Raw genomic sequence first — 21,263 nt, 5'->3', positions numbered from 1 at the left:
GAGTGGACTAGCACGGGTAGGAGTGTCCTTGTTTAGTGAAAGGTCCAGACACTCAGGAAACTCTGTCCTTGGGCTGGGCTGGAGGTGCCAAAGGAACCACAGGCCTCACCAAAGCTTCACCTCATCAGGTCAGACAGCAAAACTGTCAGGGAGGCTGGCCCTATCTTTTAAAACCTAGCTCTTTAACATGTTACCCCACAAAAAGGAATTTGCTGTTAGAGGGCAAGGACAGGCTGTCACAGGACATTAGTGGCTCTGTTTGGCCTGTGCCAAGTATCCTCAGGCCTCTCATGGCTCAGGTGCTGCTAAGGGACCCTGACCCTGCGTATACTTCCACTGTATCATTTGGAAAATGGAGAGCCCCCCTGCCATCCTCTGACAGCTGTCACTCAGGAGCTTCACAGACTAGGGCTGTTTTCTTCTGCATTCTCCTCTCCCAGTCACTGGTGACACTGGGGAGACAGGCTCTGGCAACACTGCTGACTTTTAAAACCAAAGCAGTTTTCTGAACTTCCCTTGGGCCTAAAGGAAATACCCAAGGTTCTTATCCCAGCTCTGCCACTTGACTGCCGTGTGACCCTGAGCAAGTCTTAGCCACTCACAGTGAGCTTTCGCAACTGCAAAAGAGGGTACTCTAAGACTCATGTCCCAGGGCCTTGACGGAAAACCAGATGACAATCGAAGTAGATAAAAATACCTAACCAACACTCAGTGATACCTGAATCTGAGTTTAGGCCAACTACCCTGTTGCAGTTGCCCACAGGGACCGAGGGAACACAGCTGTCGACCATGAGGCCAAGGGAACGTCTGTTTAGAAGCCCAGACTTAGCTGTGCAGAAATCAGTGCTTCTCCCATGACTGTGGCTACTCACCCAGGCTGACCCGGAGGAAGCTGCGGTGGCACCGGGAGGTCTCGGGTTCCCTCAGCACATATTTACACCAGGCCCTGATCTAAGTGCAAGGGCTGCAAGGAGTAATAAGCAGCTTCTGCCCGCAGGGAGCTCAGCAAGGTGCCGGAGACCAGTGTGGCAAGTGCCGTGAAGAGGGTGAGCCTGGGTACTGTGGGAGCTCACGAGAGGAACACATCACCTCCTGGGTCTCAGGGGCCAGCAGTGCTCAGGGGCAGGAAAAGGCAAACAGGCCAAGGAAAAGCTTGGACAAAGGCTCAGGGCAAAAGAATGGGGGCGTGAGACCGTGGGCAGCAACCGGTTCTGTCACACAGAGGAAGGAAGCAGAGAGACGAGGCTGGAGAGATTGGCCAGGGCCAGATCCCAGGTGCCTCACAGCCAGACTCAGCAGACTGCTCCTGGCTTCCCCACACGTGGCTCTGTGATGTCATGGAAGCTGTGTTCTCTTGGAAGCCGGCAATCTCTTCCCTGCCCACCTCCCAGCGAGGCTAAGACAAGACAGCAGCTGTGAGGTAGAGCTAAGGAGCTGTTAGGATTCTTCTGTGGAGAAAAACGGGAACACACGTTGCGGACCCAGGCAGAAATGACTTTACAGTGATCTGCGAAGCTCACCAGCCTCTCGCTCTATCCACACCGTGCAGCGGAGTGAGACGCACCCCGCGTGCATCCTGCAGCCAGAGGACTATGACTGTGTCCCCATATCCTGGCTAAAATCTCAAGAAAATGCGCTGGTTCTGACCACTGTTTTTAATTGAGGAAATCAAGTTAACCATACAAGGAGCCTGTAAACACTGGAACGCAGAAATATATAAGATGCTATACATAGAATTCGTACTGTGAAACAACACAGATCTGCATGAGGTCTCTCCTGCTGTGGGAGGTGGTGTGTGCAAGAGGGAGATTTTTGTAACTGGGGCTGACAGTGGCGTGAAGTCAAAGGTGCGAAGGTTTTCCGTACAACCAGAGGACACAGACACAACGTGCGGTCGCCAGCAGACCCTGACCTGGGGGGCGGTTAGCCTGCACTTGTGCTTGGCCGTGGCTGTTCCTGCTGCAGCTCTTTCGGCTGCTTCTCCTTCTTCTTCTTCTGTTTGGAGAGGCAGCTCAGCGCGGACTCGCCGTTTCTTGGGGCGGACACGAGCTCGGGCAGCTTGCCAGACTGAGTGGGATACCTGGTTTTCAGGTCATCCTTAAACAACGGTTGGGAGAGTAAATGGCGCAGCTCCTTCTTCAGGACTTTCGTCTGCTTTTGTCGCCGACGCTCTTCTTGCTGGTCAACTTTTCCTCCTTGAAACACAATTCAAAATAGATCATGTTTACTATGACCTGTAGGAGCATTCTGTGTCCCCTGATGGATAACACTTGTGATAAGAAATGTTCTGGGACTCTTGGGGAGGAAAGCTCTCTGCAGAAACTAGTGTTGGCTAACTTCCAACACAGTTTAGGAGAACCACTCAGGGCCACTCTGTCCTTTACTCCTCCAAAAACCCCTCTAAGACAGGAATTACCTTTATTTTACAGTTGAGGAAATCCAGGTCACTTGCTGAAGGTCACAGAGCTAGCCGCCAAATTGAGATTACTCCCCCAGTCTCCTGACCTGAAGATCACTTTTCTTCCTATGACCCACCCACTGGTTGCCTGGAATTTGGTGACTGGACGGCTACAAACCCCTCAGGAGACAGTGAAAGCCACCTATGCAGCCCAGCTCCCCTGCATCTCCCCGCCAGCGCTGTAACTGCACCTGCAGAGGCGGACATGGCCAGAGGGCTCCACGCCAGCCTGGCCTCAGGAAGGGAAGCCAGGGCCTCACATCACAGCCCTAGCCCCAAGCCTGAGCTACCAGGAGGACCACTGACTGTCATCGAGCCTAGTGATTTGGTTCCTGGCTTCCATGCTGAGCAGAGAGCAGTTAAGCCTGCCTCTGAATTTGTTGGCTTTGGCACCGAGATGCCAACACCTCAGCTGAGCTGCCCACTTGTGGGGTGGAAAGGGCACTGGACCTAATTCTGGTGTTAGTTCTAGATGTGGTTCTACCACTTCTTAGAGTCAGGAGCTTTCCCAGAGCAAGGACCACACAGATTCATCCCTGAATCCTTAGTCTCTGGCCTAGGTTCGGAGCAGGGGCTCAGTCAACACCCGGTGCTAGAGTTGCTTCCCTGCACAAATCGCTTCTGTGAGCCTCTAGTTCCCAAATGTAATAACAATTCCTGCTCTGTTTACATCATGAGGCTGGAGAAGATCAAATGAGATGATGACAGAAGTGCTTTGTCAGCTTGGAAGACAGGTGACAATAAATAACTTAAAATGTACCCAACACTTTCTATTTGCCAGGCACGGTTATAAGCACTTTATACTCATTAACTCAAGCCATCTTTGCAACCCCATGAGGTAGGTAGGTACTTTACGACCTGCGTTTTATAAATGAGGACAGCCTAGGTACGACAGAGAGGTTAAATAACTTGACCCGGTCACACAGCTAGTTAGGGATGAGGCAGCAGTCAATCACATGCAGCCTGGCCACAGAGCCTGCCCTGACATCACTGTACTCCACTGCCTCTCCACACGAGGGGTGGAACTATAGGCTCCGGACAAACGATGACAGAAGCAGACCAAGGCTGAGGGCTTTAGGCTCATCTGAGATTAGGGCCTGTCACGAAGAAGGAAAAGGCGCCCTGCCGATTTTGATAGGACCCATGGTGGTGGGGAGGTTCCAACAGACAGAAGCTGAAGGGAAAAACGGAAGATACAAGCTGAATGAACCCTTCCTCAAGTCCGTCTCGCCCCTTACCCTTATACATTTCTTCTTCCAGCTCAATCTCAAGGGCAGCCGCCGCCTGCTCAATCCAAGAATTGTGCAGACAAGCCTGGAAGTTGCGATACTCAGCTTTTTCAATCTGTCGAGCTAAACGGATTCGTTCCTAGAGGAAAGGAACAGAAAGTATTCATCTGACAGAGGATTCAGGGTTCTGGGAAGAAAAGTCTCATTTAAGTTGTGTTTTTAAACAAGCTCTTGAGATCAGTGTTCAGTGAGATGCACCTCAGCTCCCATCACAATGCATCTGCTTTGGTTCCTGATGAAAGCACAGAGGGCAACTGCTCCTTGTGAGCGTGTTCACACGAACCACAAGAGCTGGCTTTCCAAACCTGCTCGAACAGCCCCTCTTCTTGGCAGCCCACCTCCGTCAGACTCCCGAGCTACACGTGCCAAAGGGAACTGTTTCCGCAGACACCGCAGCTGGCTTCCATAGCTGAGCTGAGACCTGGAGACACCCCGAGAGCCCTCAGTTAGGGCCCCGCTCTCACTCACAGGGACAACACAGAACTGTCACAGAACTTCCATCCCCTCTTCCACACTGTCCTCTGCCAAAAACATTTCCGTTCTCCTTCTCCTGGGTTCTGGGTTCAGACCGCAGCGACAGGATACAGCAGGAAAATGGGAAGGATCTTGTGATATAGGGAAAAGAGCCACGGGAAGCCAGGGTGGCTCCTAATCCCCTCTGCTTTCCCCACCGCTCCATCTCGCCTCCCGCCCTACTTCCCTGCACAGCTAGCAGTCCTTTCGAGCCAGAGGAGCCAGCAGAGCTTGAACCATTGCTTGCTTTTTGCTCCCCCAATTCCTGGAAGTCCATCCCTTCTTCACCCCTTCACATCTCTGCCTGCAGGAGGCTTGGAGGAAACCAAATCTCCTACCAATGTTACCATATACCCACCAGTCCGCAGTGCTCCATTTGTACCTGAACTTCAGCCAGACTCAACCTGCCTCACGAGCCAGTGGATTTCTATGGAAGAGAACCCACCCTGTTTTGGTGCCTGACACGCTGCAGCCCATAATAAGCAGCACCCACTCAGGGAATGTTTATTGGGTTAAAAATAAACCCCCGAAGGTAGGAATTACAGGCATCTGCTTCAGGGATGTGACAAACCCTTAGTTTCTGCCTCAGCACGACACACTGACCTCACTTCCCTATAACCCTCCATCCAAAGGCATGTCCAGACAGCCATGCTCACTGCCCTTGTCCATGGGGGCGGGGGGGTGGTGGTGGTGGTGGAGGTTTCAGGGGCGGAGGGAAGGAAGGGTTCATGAAGAAAACTCCTCCCACTCTGGCCACTCGCCCTATCCCCCCTTCTGCCAGACACAGTGCCCCCCACCCATTTCTTTTTTTTTTTTACAAATCTCCCTGCTTAGCTATTGGCAGAACTACTAACTAGTTTCCAAGGGTGGTACTGCAAGAATCTCACAGCAAAGTGAGGGGGCAGCCGAATCCCTCCCCTCATTAGCACTAGGCTTCGAACTTTTCTTTTTACCTTGACTGCATCCATGTACTTTGTCTGCACAGGGAACAGCGGGATGTCCTCATCTTTCTTAAGGGTTCTGTAGATCTTCTTAAAGTTGATCACGTCCTCAGGCCCAACCAGCATCAGGCTGAGGCCTTCACTGGTGGCACGAGCAGTTCGACCGCTTCGGTGGACATAAATCTCCGAGGTACGAGGGACCTGCCAAAGGAGGAACTGGGAGGTCATCGTGGCTGTCACCAAGCACTGCTCTTCCCCTCAAGGCCAACAACCCAAGGCTGGACCCTCCCCCCTCTCAGCCAGGCAGCTAGAAACCTCTCCAGCACTGTGGGCAGATCCAGCCCTTGTCCCTAAGTCTCACATCCAAACTGTCCCAGGTTTAGCCCATTCACTGTGCAGGCTCTGCCCTCCCGTGCCCCCTGCCCTGGTTCAGGTCGTCATGACCATTCAACTGGACAATGGCAGTCACTTCTTATTTGGTCTCCAGTCCTGCCACTGCCCCCCTGACCCAACCCAAAGCTGCCAGTGTCATCTTCCTGAGTCAAAGCTCTGACCATCATAACCCCTCTACCTAAAGAAACTCTAATGGTTCTTCATTAACTCTGCATGGATGGTTGATGATGGTAATCATAAGCAACATTTATTAAATAATTACAATGTGCCAGGCAATTCTAAGCACTCTGCATGTATTACTACCCCATTTATCCCTCAACAACAATAACGTGAAATAGATGCTTTCAGGATTATCCATGTTATAGACCGGGAAACTGAAACACACAGATGTTAAGCAATTTCCCCTAAGTTACCCAACTAAATGGTGGAGCCAGGATTCGAAATGAAGCAGTCCAGCTCCAAAGACCATGCTAACGCCTGGGCTCTACTGCCTCTACTCCAATAAAATCTGGATACATTATCCACAGATAATGTGGCACGGCAGCCGACAACCCCTCCCTTCCCACAGCCACGGCACACGGCACTAACCGAGAGCAGCCTCCTCCACTGAGCCCCGACAAGGCTCAGTATCTTTTCCAATGCAGTGCGCCAAGCACGATTATCAGTGGTTCGTAATGGTGTGGGAAATGATGCCTTCTTCACTTTCCTCTTCTAACATACATACACACATAACATCCTCTTCTTCTCACTCCCTGTCAGCTGCCCCCTTCCACGTTTTCTCCTTCTCCTTCCTTCTCTACCTCTACATGCCCAAATCCTCTCCATCCGTAAATGCCAAGCATCTTTTAGAAAGCACTTTCCAACCTCCTAACCTCCCAAACTAGCAGTTATCTCTCTCTCCGATTTTATTCTGCAGCTTTCTAATATCTTCTGCCTTAAATTCTGGGCAAGGTCACCTCACGTCCTCTGGTGGATGTGATACTTCTTAGGGGCTAGAACGGTATTTTGTTAGCTCATTTAATTGTGATAACCCTATGGCGCAGGTAGCATTATTACTCCCAATTTACAAACGATGACATTGAAAGCAGAGATACGGAGTAACATGCCGAGAGCTAACCCGCTAGGCAGCAGCCGAGAAGCACTCGAGCGCTGGAAGCGCGGCTCTGCAGCCCGCACGCCTGACGGCTGCTCTAGGCTAACCTTTACCAGGCACACGCGCTGATCCTCATGTCAGTATCAACAGCGTCTAACGTTCAGGAAGTGCCACCTGGCTTTCGAAACTCCTCACGCATAACTTACTTCACCTTAATAAGAACTTGAGGAGTCGATACTGTAATAACCGCCGTTTAACAAATGAAGAAACTGAGGCACAAAGAGACTAAGTAACTTGCTCAAGGTTGCACAGCTGGGATTTAAGCCCAGGCAGGACTTAGTTACTACACTCTTCTATTCTCTACAAGCAGGGTAATCATTTTACATGCTGAACTTATTATGTCCATTTCATGGAAGAAACTAAGACTCTAACCTGCCCATATTAAGTAGCCTGCCCAAGTCAGAAAGAAAGGGGCTATCTGATATTTGACATCAGACAGTGTCGAGAGGTTTTGGAGGATAACTCCCACCACAGTGTTCTAAAAGTGGCAGCAGCCAGTTGGTCACCAGACGCTCGTGGTATTCTCTGTTGCATGAGGCCTTGGGACCAACAATTCCTCCTCCCTCCCTCAACCCTTGCTTTAAAAATTCCCCACTCAATGTTGGGAGATGCCTACAAATTCCCTAATGTCCCTACCTGGTAATGGATGACATGCTGGACTTTAGGAATATCCAGGCCCCGAGCTGCCACATCTGTCGCCAGGAGAACACAACTGTGGCGGAGAGAGAAAGCTCATTAATAACGACTAACGGCTGTCATTAGTCAAATTCTTACCACCGAGTACTCTAAACACGACTGCTTACGGACACTCTACGAGACGATACTATTACACATCTCCCTTAGACAGACAAAGAAGCTGAGGCTCAGAGATTAACTTCCCAAGGTATATATATGGCTATTCAGTAGCGGAGCCAGGATCCAAACCTGGGTTTCACTGGCCGCAATCGACAAGCCACACTCTGCAATAATAAAGACTACCTCAAGTGCATTAAATGGGGCCATACTCTAGGTCGGTGACCTCATCTCCTATCACCCTCCCACTTAATTCCCTCCAGTCACACAGGCGTCCTTGCTCTCCTCGCTCTTCCTCAAACATGCCAAACCTGCTCTTACCTCCCAGCCTGTGCACTTAGTGCACCTTAGGCCATAAAGGTCTTCCTCAGATATTCACATTTCCTTACTTTCTTCCACTCTCTGCTCAAATCTCACCTTATGAGAAAAGCCTCCCAGACCACACACCCACAGTCTGCACAACTCCCTATACAACTTTACTTCTTAGCACTTAGCACCACTTGACAAACTGTATACTTACTTTTCAGTTTATTACCTCTGTCCCCTGGGATGTAAACTCCACGAGAGCAGGGACTTTGCACTACTCACTATTCTATTACCAGCCCCTAGAACAGTGCCAGGTTCACCGCAAGCATTTAATAATATGTACTGGGTGATGTTTCTTAATGTATGTGTAGTTTGAGGGGAGTCAAAAGCACCTGAGGTATGTCTTAAAAACTAAAGATTTTAGGCCCTTCAGGGTCCCCACTTCCTGCATCTCTGAGATAGGGCTGCGGAATATGATGCAAACTAAAGTTTGTAAAATATTAAACCACCATTCTAAGTCAAGGTGAGCAAATTTCTTCTGTAAAGGGCCAGAGAGTAAACTATTTTTGGCTTCACGGGTGATGTCTGTTGAAACTACTCAACTCTGCCATTATAGCACAAGAACAGCTATAGACGATACATAAATAGGCCTCGCTGTGTTCTGATAAAACTTTACCAATAAAAACAGGTAACAAGCCAGATCTGGCCCGTGGGCTATAGTTTGCCAACTCCTGATCCAATGAACCACTAACTCTACTTACTAACATTGAGAGGGAAGTGAACCACTTGTTCTTGAAACTAATCTGTAACCGGTAACCTGACAAAACAATGTGGGCAGAAACCAGTTTAATGTCCAGCTTCCCAGGCCCTCATTTTGACAGTCTGCACCGTGTTGCCTGCCTGACCATCAGTCTGGCCCAAAAGCAGATGGACATGACAGCATGAGCTCCACAGTCTGACAGGCTGGTCTGAGGCCCAGCTCTACCACTTCCAAGCTGAGAAACCTTGGGCAAGCTTATGTGCTTTTCTAGACCTTACTTTTTTTATCTATAAAATAAGAATAATGACAAGTGGTTAAGTATTAAAGCTAACATTTAGCAAGCTCATACCATGTGCCAAGCACTGTTCTGAACACTTCAAATGCATAAATTCACTTACTCCTCAGAGCAACCCTCTGCCATAACTTTTATTATTATACTGATTATGAGAAAACTGAAACACGAAGAAGTAATCTGACCAGCTAGAAGTGACACAGCCAGGATGTGATCTCAAGCAGTCCGCTTCCAGTCTGTGCTCTTAACCATGATTCTATTCTTCTCGAGGATGTTAGAAGTGAATGAATGTAATAATGTATCTAAAATGCAAGCACAATACTTAATCTATTGTTAAGTGTTCAATAATAATAGGTATTATTGTCACCATTACTCATTATTAAAGAAGTTTCTGTTGGGTATTACCAGCAACCAAATGTACTAGATGAGAGTGAGCCTGCCTCACGCTGTGCAAAAAAAAAAAAAAAAGGCTACCTTCTACGATAAGGCTCCCATGAGAGAAGGTAGCTTCCCACCATCCTGGCGACATAGACCCAATGGCTAATCTGTGGACAGGCCTGACTTACTCCTCCAGACGGGCAAACTGCTCCAGGTTTCTGAGCCTCTGCTTCTGGTGCATGCAGGCATGTAGGGTCAGCGGCATGACATCCAGGACTTTGAGGAGCCCAGAGAGGCGTTTGATGCAGGAGATACTGTTGGCAAACACTAAGGTGCGGCCTGGATACTGCATCAGGAAGTAGTACAGATATAAGTCTTTCTCATCAGTCTCACAGTGGATCTTGGTCTCTGTCAGTGTCTCTGCCGTGGCCTCCTTTCTTGTAAGGTCGATGACCTTGGGCTTGCCCCGCATGCCAATCTTCTGCATGAGGAGGTCAAGTTTGGCAGACCTGTCGATTTTCTTGGCGTGCTTCTTGTGAAGGACTCGAGCAGGAGCTTGATGTACCAGGGTCAGCGTGGCCGAGAAAACAAGCGTCTGTCTCTTCGGGTTGTACTGGGCATCACTGAGCATCTCTAGCAGCTGGGAGAGCTCAGCAAAGTGGCCTTTCTCAACCATGCGGTCAGCCTCATCGACCACCAGGCACCTACAGATCCAGACAGACCCACATCACCTGGTCAGCAGCAGGTAAGAGGAGTCCCCCACGGCATATACTCTACCGCCCCACCACCCCCAGGGCCCTCAGCTAACCCCCCTCACACATGCTCAGCTTTCTAAAGGCCCAAGTCTGGCTAGTGCCACACCAGGGCACTTTGTAACAGGGAGAAGGCATTGCACACTGTGCTATGTCACCTCAGGTCCACTTCAGAACGGGGGCTGCGGGAAAGGGGAGGCACTGTTTCTCACCTGAGCTGCCGAAGGTTGCTCAAATGAGGGTGCTTTTCTTTAACTAGCTCCCACAGCCGGCCTGGAGTGGCAATCACAATCTCAGGCTGACGGTTCAGCATCCTCTGCTGTTTCTGTGTGGACATTCCACCAACCAAAATAGCAGTTTTAATGCCTGTGGTACACAAAACATAAGGGACACTGTTATTCAGACTGATTGCTTATTTCTTCCACCGCTGACACAGGTGCCCCCAGATTAGTAAAGGCTGCAAGTCACCAGCACAGCTCCCCTCTCCAGGGGAGTGCTAAGAGCTCGCCTGCCCTGTTGATGCCATTGCTAGAGGGCTTACCAGGTCTTCTATGATCTAGGCCCTGACTATTTCCCCAACCTCATTTTTTTCTACTCTTTCCCCTCCAACCACACCAGTAGGGCTGGATTTGAACCCAGGCATGGTGACATCCAAAGCTCTGGAAAAAATGAGCAGTGGTGCACCACAGTGCTGGGAAAGATGTAACTTGTAGCTGTGACACACCTCCCCTAGGAGTTCCTGCCCATGCCCCTCAATTAAAATTAAACTGAATCTCCTCTGATGGTTAGTGTTCTCTTCTCCTCTCTAGTGGAGGACTTTGCAAGGTAGCCAGTATGGAAGGAACACAAAGGGTCAGGCAAGCAAAGTGCTTAGTAAAGTGCCTTGTAAGATACAGTCAGAGCTTGACAAGTAACTGCTCCTTTTACTATAAAATTGAAACCCCGACTCTGCAGCCTTTCCCAAAGAATTCCCTGAAAAAGTTAAGTTCTAATGCCCGAAGGCAAGAGTCAGCAAACTTTTCCAACAGTAAACATTTCTGGCTCTGTGGGCTAAATGGTCTCTGTACAATTACTACCTCTATTCCACTCTGCACTGGTGATGCAAAAGTGACCATAGACGTATGTAAGTAAGTGGGTGTGGCAGCACTTTATTTAAAAAAAAAAAACCCACAAAAACCCAAACAGTGGTTTGCCAAACGCTGCCCCAAGTATCTACTGTATCCAATAAGTTAACTAATTTCCTACGCAGCTAGAATAGCATTAGCTATGTGTTATCCTTGGGAGAATAAAGAATGTGTCACTCAAGCAGTTTTCTGTCGGGCTTAATTCTCTGGCAGAAGAGAAACGTTCCCTCTAGAGGGCGGGCACAGCTGATTCACCTCTGCCACCCCAGCTACTGGAATCCTTTCAGGCAACATTTATTAAACGGAATTAAACCTCACTTGTAAACTTGGCCACAGCATCAATGTGTTGTTTGACTTGAACGGCTAGCTCTCGAGTGGGAGTCAGAACCAGTCCAAGCAGAGGACGCCTTGGATGTGCAATTCTGCCACCCAATTCTTGTTTTAACTTTCTAGTCTGCTCTTCATCAAGCTTCTCCTCCTTGTTTTCATCCTGTTTGGGAATGGGCGTCTCCCTGATCAGGGAAGAAGGTCCTTCACCGGCATCATCATCATCACAGGAGGGCAGCACCTGGTTTGAGACTGTGGCTCCAATCTTGGCTCTTGCCTGGCTGGGTGGTGCTCTAGCCTTCGCTCCAGCCTCACTGGGCAGTGCTTCACCCTCAATTCCAATCTCAACAGGCAGAGCTCCAGACTCAGTTCCAGCCCTGCCTGGTGATCCCGTCTCAACTCCAGCCTCATTACTGGTCTCCCCAGGCGGTGCTCCTGTGTTACTTAGAGCTGGGATAGGCTTCTTCCTCACCTGCCACTGCAGCACTGCATGAATCACTGGAATGGCAAAGGCAAGAGTTTTCCCACTTCCTTAGAAGCAAAACAAAAAACAAACAAAAACAGTGTGAATCAACAGATGTACATACTTTTGCCTGATTCTATCCTTTACACCGAATAAGGGACCCTGAAATAGCCAAGTGCCACCCTGACCAATCCAAAGCTCCTTCTACCCTACACAGGTATGGTACCCCTACAGCACTGCAACCAGAGGGCACCTGTAATTAGGAGTCTGAGGAAAAGTCTGACAGACTGGCATTGCGGGCTGAGGTCACCAATAAACTACAGACAAATGTCCAAACAATGAAACCCTAAAGAGATGGGCAAGTTTTGTGCGTGTGTGTGTGTGTGTGTGTGTGTGTGTGTGTGTTGCTGTTGTACAGGAACACAAAATTGAAGGGTAAGGAATGGAAATCTGTATAATACTTTCCCAAAACCTTTCTCTGGTGGGGAAGGGGGGAGTAAAAGAAAATTTTCGTAGTTTTCGAGAAAATTTTAAAACTTTTGTCTATGCTTGAACATTTTCAAACTAGCCTTTGAATGTATATGGAGCCCAAGTATTCACACCATCTGTGTGGACAAAAACAAACAAACAAAACAAACCACTTCAAGCTGAGAATTTAAAGTGGTTCCAAAATTAAAATGCCCCAAGCAGAAGCAAATAAGTGATCTCTGTATAAAGAAACTTTTATCACAGACCTCAAAGAACTCTCACAGATAATTTTCAGAGGAAAATGAGCATCTCTCAGGAACGAGGTACTATAAGCAAGAACTATAACAAAAAAAAAAAAAAGAAAGAAAGCAAAAACAAACTCATAAAACTTCAGAGAAGAAAAACAGCACTTTTCATCAGAAACAACAAATGCTATAAAATAGTGCAATGACATCTTTATCTGAAGACCTGGGGAAAAAAATCTGGCAATCTACAACTCTACACTTAGCAAAAATCTCTTTCAAAACAAAATGCAAAATAAAGACTTTTGTAGGTATACAAAAGCTGAAAGAATTTATCATCAGCAGACCTGGTATACAAGAAATATTAAAGGAAGTCTTTCGTGTAGAAGAAAAGATGATATTGGCTGAAAATCTGGATCAACACGAAGGAATGAAGAGTACCAGAAACGGTCACATGGATAAATATAAAAAGTCGTTTTCTTATTAAAACTTCTTTAAAAAATAACTATTTAAAGGAAAAATAATGAAAATGTGTTTGGGGATTTCTAACACATATAAAGTATAAAACAAAAAGCACAAAGCAAAGAAAAAATGGAAATATACTCTTGTAACATTCTTGTAGTATATATAAAGTAGTATATTATCATTTGAAGGTAGAGTATAATATACTGAAGACATCATCTGCGAACCCAAAAGCAACCTCCAAAAGGACATAACAAAGAGTTATAGCTAATAAGACTATAAAAAAGATAAAATGGTATCACAAATATTCAATCCAAAAGAAGGTAGAAGAGGAACAAAGGAATAAAGAATAGCTGGGAGAAACAGAAAACAAATAGCAAAACAGATTAAAACCCAACCATTATCAATAATCACATGAAATGTAAACGACCTTAACACAATTAAAAGACAAGATAGTTGGATTAAACAGCAAGACCCAATTATATGCTGCCTATAAAAAACTCACTTTGAATATAAAGATATAAATAGGACAAAAGTACAAAAAGTATGGAAAAAGACACACCATGCTAACATTAGTCAAAATAAAGCTGGAAAAGCTACATTAATAACCTGACAAAGGAGATTTTAGAACACAGAATACTTCAGGGAAAAAGAGGGCCATTTCTTAATGAAAAAAGTGAACTCATTTAGAGGATACAATAGTCCTAAACATTTATGCATCTAATAACAGGGTTTCAACATTCACAAAACAAAAACTAACTGAACTGCAAGTAGAAAACTATCACTCAAGAAAAAATAAAAATATTTCTAATATGGTAAAGTAATTAAGTTCATAATTAAAAACCATCCTATACAGAAAAGGGCAAGCACAGATGAATTCTACCAAATACTTAAGGAAGAAAAATGCCAATTCTATACACACTCTTTCAGAAAATTGAAGGGAATACTTCAACTCACTCTGAGGCCTGCATTACTCTGATTCCAAAACCAGTCAAAGACATTACAAGACAAAACTACAAACCAATATCCCATTAACAGAAATTCAAAAACCATCAACAAAATTTTAGCAAATCAAATCCAACAATGTACAAATAATACACTGCGACTAAGTTCAGTTTATCACCATTATCAACAAACTGAAAATGGAAAAAACATATATCTCGATATATGCAGAAAAGGCGTTTAAAAAAATACAGTAACCATTCCTGATACAAATCTTTCCGCAAACTAGAAACAGAAGAGAATTTTCTCAACCTGATAGAGGACAAATAGGAAAAAACCTACTGCTAACATCACACTTAATGATGAAACACTGAATATCTTTCCCCAAAGCTCAGGAACGAGGCAATGATGTCCACTATACCACTTCAATTCCAATTGTACTGGAGTTTTAGCCAGTGCAATAAATAAGACAAAAGTAAACAAAAGGCATCCACACTGGATGAATAATCATCTTTGAAGAAAATCCTATGTAATCTTCAAGAAACCAGTTGATGGTACCAAGTTGCAGGATACAAGATCAACATACAAATATGCAGATTTCTATTTATTAGCATCAGAAATAGGAAATCTTAAATTACCATTTACAAAAGCATCAAAAATATGAAATACTTAAGGATAAATCTAATACATGTGCATACACTGAAAACTACAAAGCGCTGCTAAGGAAAACTGAAGACCTAAAAAAAATGGAGGGCTTCCCTGGTGGCGCAGTGGTTGAGAGTCCGCCTGCCGATGCAGGGGACACGGGTTCGTGCCCCAGTCCGCGAAGATCCCACATGCCGCGGAGCAGCTGGGTCCGTGAGCCGGGTCCGTGAGCCGCGTCCGGAGCCTGTGCTCCGCAACCGGAGAGGCTACAACAGTGAGAGGCCCGTGTACCGCAAAAAAAAAAAAAAAAAGAAGAGCTATACCACATTCATGGACCGGAAGATTCTATATTGTCCAGATGTCATGTCCTCAGTTGGCTCTATGACCAAGGCAATCCCAATCCAAATACCAGCTGACTTTTTGGTTGAAATTGAAAAACTGACTCTAAAATTCACCTTGAAATGCCAAGGGCCTAGAACAGCCAAAATAACTTTTGAAAAGAACAAAATTGGAGGACTTATGCTACCTGATTTTAAAGCTACTGTATCCAGCATAGTGAGGTACTGGGAAAACAGTAAAGATAGACAAATAAATCAATGGAAAAGAAAAGACTCCAGAAATAGACCCACACCTATATGGTCACTGATTTTCAGAAAAGATGCAAAGGCAATTCAGCGGAGAAAGTAGTTTTTCAACAAACGGTGCTGGAATAATTACATAGCCACGTGCAAAACAAAACAAAACCTTTGATCTGTATTTCTCCCCATAAAAGTTAACACAGGAAGGATCAGACTGAAACACAGAACCTAAAACTAGTAACACTTTTAGAAGAAAATACAGGAGAAAATCTTTGTGATCTTGTGTTAGGCAAAGGATTCTTAGGTAAGCACATCTGTAAAAGAAAACATGATCATTTAAACTTCATCAAAATAAATAACTCCTGCTCTTCGAAAGACACTGTAAAGAGAATGAAGAAATAAGCCACAGACTGGGAGAAAAAAATGCACATCACATATCTGATAAAGGAGGTATATCTAGAATATATTATGAATTCAATAATAGGAAAACCACAACCCAATTAAAACATGGGCAAAAGAACTAAACAGACACCACCAAAGAAGATAATATAGATACAATTAGGCACTGAAAAAGACGCTGCTAAAGGAGTCACTAGGGGAATACCAATGAAAGCCACAAGGAAAGATCACTAAAATTTTTAAAGTCTAAATCAAATTAAAGACTGACCACACCAAGTACTGGCAAGGACATGGACCAATCTGAACTCTTATAACCTGGTGATTATGTAAATGGTACAATCACTTTGGAAAACTCCTAAAAAGTTACATTTACCATAAGACCTAGCCATTCCACACCTAGGTATTTACCCAACAGAAATCAAAGCATATATCCATACAAAGACTTTTACGCCAATATTTATGATAGTTTTACTTGTAAATGCCCAAAACTAAAAAGAACAGAACTATCCATCAATAGATAAGATAAACAAACTGCACTATATCCATACAGTGGAATACTACTCATCAACAAAAAGAAATGGACCATTGGTATTTGCAATAACATGGCTGAATCTCAAAGTATGCTGAGCTAGAGCAGACACTCTCCCTCCCCAAAGTACATATTGTATGATTCCATTTTAAAATTCTGGAAAATGCAAACTAATTCATAGCGATAGGAAGACTATCAGAGGTTACCTGGGGATGAACAAGGAGGGGCGCCTAGGGAAGGAGGGATTTATTAAGGGCCCCAAACATCTTTTGGGGGTGATGGATATTCATTATTTGCATTGGCAGCAGTTTGCCCACAGCCCCAAAACTCTTTGAGACTTGGACCTGTGGATTCACAGCATTCCATAGAAATAGCCTGATAGGAGCTGTGGTATAAATCCAAATGTCAATCTCTAGCCAAAGTGGCTCACGTCTCTCCTCTGCCTTCCAGAAACAGACTTCCAGGCCTCTCTGCACCTACCAAAGTAGTGTAGCAGAATGCTTAACAGCACATAGACCTAGCCTAGAACTATTCAAGTACTACCACTTTTCAGTGGGGCAGTTTTAGGGACACTGTCTACCCTCTGTGAGGCCGAGTTTCCTCTTCAGTAAGATGGAATAAAGGAATCTACCTCAGGGTGGTTTTCAGAAACTGAGTTCATGCATGTAACACAGGGCGTGATGTATTTTAAATGTTAAATAAATGTTCTAAGCTATTACTGTTACCTCCATCCCCTTTCCTGGGGATTCCTCCCTCTTCCATCTTCATGACTCTTATACAGGACCTCACCTCAAGTTTCCTGACCACTCTTCCAGAAATCCAAGGCACAAAGTGTCTAGATCAGGGGTCCCCAACCCCCAGGCCATGGACCAGTAGCGGTCTGTGGCCTCTTAGGAACCAGGCCGCACAGCAGGAGGTGAGCGGCCCGGCCAGTTAGCGAAGCTTCATCTGTATTTACAGCCGCTCCCCATCGCTCAAATTACTCCCTGAGCTCGGCCTCCTGTCAACATTATGGTGAACTGTATGATTATTTCATTATATATTACAATGTAACTAACAATAGTAGAAATAAAGTGCACAGTAAGTGTAATGCACTTGAATCATCCTGAAACCACCACCTACCCCCTTCCGTGGAAAACCTGTCTTCCACAAAACCAGTCCCTTGTGCCAAAATGGTTGGGGACCGCTGGTCTACATGGTCCAGCTCTGAAATGGAGCAGGACTCTATGGTCCTTCCCGCCCATGTCCTCTGCCTGCATTTTGTCTGTGGAAAAACTTCAGCCAAAGAATAAGTTTAATCAGAGAAGTGAGAAAATGCAGAAGCAAAGGAAAGCAGTCCGACAAGACTAAATAATAATAGTTTAGTCAATAAGCATAGCTAAGGACCTTCAGTTCCTTCTCAAGGGCTATAGATAATATTCTGAGCCATATCCTGTGAGCTGTCTTGTAGATACTCTCTGTGTATCTACAGATAAAACGCCCACCAGGTGGAAAAAGTTAACTACATGATGACCAGACTGTAGCCATGACATAAGCTGCCATTCCGAGAACTGGCCTCAAGAAAATGGAAACAAACCGACCCTGGAACTGAAGATCAACTGTACTTAAAACAATGAAGACGATGCTGGTCAGACCATCAATAACCAATTTCAAGGTGACTGTCAACAGCCGACTGTGCTGTTTCTGTTGCGGCCCCCTCCCCTCCATCTATAAAAGCTCTTGCCCACTGGTTGGGGGGGTGGGGGGGGTCGGCCTTCAGACAGAAGCACCCCCCGCCCCGCCACCCCCCGCCTCCGTTGCCGGCATCCAAAATAAAGCAAGCTTTCCTTTCACCAACCTGGCCTCTTTACTGGCTTTTGAGCGGCGAGCAGCTGGACCCCACTTTTGGTTACAATTCTATGCCATACAATATAGTAGCTACTAGCCACATACCGCTGTCAAGCACTTAAAACGTGGTTACTCTAAACTGAGATGGGCGGCAACTTGAAAATACACATCAGAGTCTGAAAACAGTATAAAAATAAGAATGTAAAATACCTCAATAATTTTACGTTCATTGCGCACTGAAATATGTTATGTAATTGGTTAAATATATTGTTAAAATTAATTCTCACTTTTTAAAAACCTTTTTTAATATGGCTCCTAGGAAATTTTAAGTTACCTCTGTGGCTCACGTTACGTATATATTTCTATTGGCTGCCGCTGGCCAAGTTAGACTCATAGCTCCAGGCTTGTATTGCCCCTCCCCCGTCCGCAGTTTAGTCTCCCCAGGGTGAGTGTACCTGTCATTGCTTCACAAAGTCTCAGGTGGCCCAAGGAATGAGGGAGCTTTAAGCAATGCCTAGTCGCAATAGTCACCTCCTGCCCCAATCTGCCTACAAAATCCACCCAATGGTTACACAAACTCAAATCCTTCCAATGCCAATAAACCCACCAACTCCCAACGCAGCCCTTTTTATCTTTGGACAACTCTTGCGAACGAGACACTTCTTCCTTATACTAATGAAGATCGACCTCTCCAGAGGGCTGATCTTATTAGCCCTACTTTACCTCTGAGCCATTCAGAAAAGGCTCAAGACCTGGAAAAAAACTACCATTCGCAGATCACTTACAATGTACTGCGTAAATTTTAGTTTACTATTGTTTTTTGTTACTAGTTTACTATTGTGTAAATGTAGAAATTTAGTAGGCATTTATATTTAACCCACATAGCAAAAGAAGGAGGTACTGCAGTTGTCTATCTCCATTTTATAATAGGGTCTGCAGGGCTCAGAGAAATAAAGTGACCTGCCTAGGGCATCAATCAGCACATGGCCTATTTCAACCCAGAGCTAGCTGACTTCTAAAAACCTTCACTCAACAGTGCTTTTGTGGTCATGCTCCCAACCAACCAGCCTGTTAGCAGCCACAAGCTCAATCCAGAAGCAATCTTGCCCTGGCCGCCAGGTAAGGATGCCCTTACCTGTCTCAGCAGCCCCAAGGATGTCCAGTTTGTCACGAATGGCAGGTGCCAAGGTCAGAGCTTGGACTGGTGTGGGGGCAGAGAAGCCTAGGAAGCTGAGCGCTCGGAGAACTGGCTTGGGTACAAAGAGATCCTTCCAAGCTGATACATCTGCCTTGTGATCATACATTTCAGGCATCCAGGTCTTTGCTTTTTTGGGCACCTTTGGAGTAGTACCCTGGGAAGGCTCTGAGGTTTTTTTCCCTTTCTTGTTCTTCTTTTTTGGAACCGTCTGGGCCGGGCTTTCTGATGCCATCTCCCCTACCTCTAGATCAGGACAAACTGTGCCATCTCCCTGGGGCCCTGGCTCAGTATCTTTGCCCTCAAACACTTTCTGGGCACTGGTTCCTTCAGTTTCCACATCTTTACTCTTCTTCAACTTCATCTTTTTCTTTGAGGAGGTAGACTCTCCTTCCGAAACAGCTTGTGCCTTTCTCTTCTTGGGCTCCTCCTTTGAGAAGAGACTGGAGGAACTCTCCGCAGAGGAGACCAACTGATAATCCGTCAGTTCCTCAAAGCACACCAAGTCATCCATCTGTCCGTCTGCAAACATATTTGGGTCAATCTTCACCTGCTTCCATTTTCCCACAACTTTGATGCCCTTCCTCTGAATTCTGCCATAGTTTGATGGCTTTGGTCTCGATTTTTTCTCTTTCAACTTCATGGCTGCTGAAAAGGAGAGAAATGTTCCACTAGATTGGCAACTGAGAAGCACAGGGCTCTGAGGCAACTAATATTTTCTAAGCAGCCTATAGAGTATCAGGCCCTGCACACAAAGATGGCTCTAATGGTGATGCCGCCAGCTAGAGAAGATCAAAGAAGGAAAGAAATGCACTCACACAGTGGGCAGCTTGGTCTGCAACAGAGGGGACACAGGAGGTGTAGCAAAGACATATGAGCTAGATCTGGTTTGGATTCCAGATTCAACACTGACTGCTCGTGTGCCCTTGGCAGGTCCTGCTTAATCCTCTCTGAACCTCAGTGTTCTCGTATTTTAAAAAGGGGGGAGGGGTTTACTAGCTAAGTCCCAAAATGTTCTCTGCAATAAATAACATTATGTAAAGCACGGAGGGTGAAGCCTGCCACACCCAAGCCATCTTGAAGGCTGAGTAAGTATCTGCGGGGGGTCGCTGGAGGGTGGGTGAGGAGGGCAGCTTTATTAAGAGTGCACAGAGCTTTCTTCCTTCTCAAGCCTTGCCCCAAGAGGGCAGATGACTTTGCCACGACTCTGGCCTTTGCCAAATGGCTTAAAACCCAACCAGCTTTTTCATTACCTTTTAAGTGATTTAAAAACAAGTGATCTATGCACAAGTCGTCAGACTGGAACTCGAGCCACGTTCTCCCTTTTCAGAAAGGCCGAGAAAACGAGATCCTGTGGAAAGACAAAGGGAAATCTTGGTTCAAATCTGAACCCGTCACTGGCCAGCTCTGGGTCTGGGGTGCACGTATTAATCACTGTGAGCCTCAGTTCCTCGTCTGGAAAATGGGGACGATGAGGGTCTGTGTCTCCTTGGAACGTCACGCGAAGACAAAAAGATGACGCAGGTCCAGAACCGCTCAGCATGGCGCCCCGACGGCAAAGCAAGCCAGAGCGCAACGAAGGTTCACCCCCAGCATCGGCTACGCCGCGATCACAAGCAACCCGGATCAACGACGGGGGGGAGGAGGGAGGCACATGGGGGCGAGGACGCGGACGGCGACCCGCAGAGCAAGCAGGAGGGGTCCCTCCTCCTGGCGCCCGGCCAGGCGCCCGGCGCTGGCGCCTCGTGTCAGGCACGAACCGGCTCACGAAGCTGAGAAACCGAGGGGACCCCGGCGCAGGGTCGGCCAGGCCGCTTGACGAGGTCCCGAGAACCCAACGGCCTGGAGAGACCCGCGCTGGGTGGCCGCCTCCAGCTCCTCTCGGGTGCCGGGTCCGGCCCCGGCCCCGCTCCGGCTCCGGCCTTGGTACTCACCGTGTAGGGACGCCGACTAACCGCCTCAGACACCGCCGCTCCAGCCCTCCTCGGCAGCGTCCACCGCAGTTCCGGGGAGGGGCTTGCGCCCACGCACGCGT

General features: G+C 46.6%; 1 protein-coding gene across 2 annotated transcripts; it reads right to left on the bottom strand.

The window, feature by feature from the left end:
- Positions 1-1,667: 1,667 nt before the first annotated feature.
- On the bottom strand, positions 1,668-21,237 carry DDX24 (DEAD-box helicase 24). 2 transcript variants are annotated; one of them, XM_082848088.1, is made up of 10 exons: positions 21,163-21,237; positions 20,482-20,579; positions 19,169-19,876; positions 11,470-12,009; positions 10,240-10,393; positions 9,464-9,979; positions 7,384-7,459; positions 5,214-5,402; positions 3,697-3,826; positions 1,668-2,195 (listed from the first exon to the last, which is right to left on the bottom strand). In XM_082848088.1, exons 3-10 carry the CDS (start codon positions 19,869-19,871, stop codon positions 1,924-1,926), a joined length of 2,580 nt encoding a protein of 859 aa, XP_082704214.1. In that variant the 5' UTR covers positions 19,872-19,876; positions 20,482-20,579; positions 21,163-21,237; the 3' UTR covers positions 1,668-1,923. The 2 variants fall into 2 exon arrangements, with proteins under 2 accessions (XP_082704214.1, XP_082704215.1); XM_082848089.1 differs by having other exon boundaries at positions 19,169-19,873.
- Between the last annotated feature and the right edge of the window lie 26 nt (positions 21,238-21,263).

Source organism: Leucopleurus acutus (assembly GCF_964270905.1).
Source record: "Leucopleurus acutus genome assembly, chromosome: 1".
NCBI lineage: Eukaryota > Metazoa > Chordata > Mammalia > Artiodactyla > Delphinidae > Leucopleurus > Leucopleurus acutus.
This window is presented reverse-complemented; position numbering and strand designations above follow the sequence as displayed.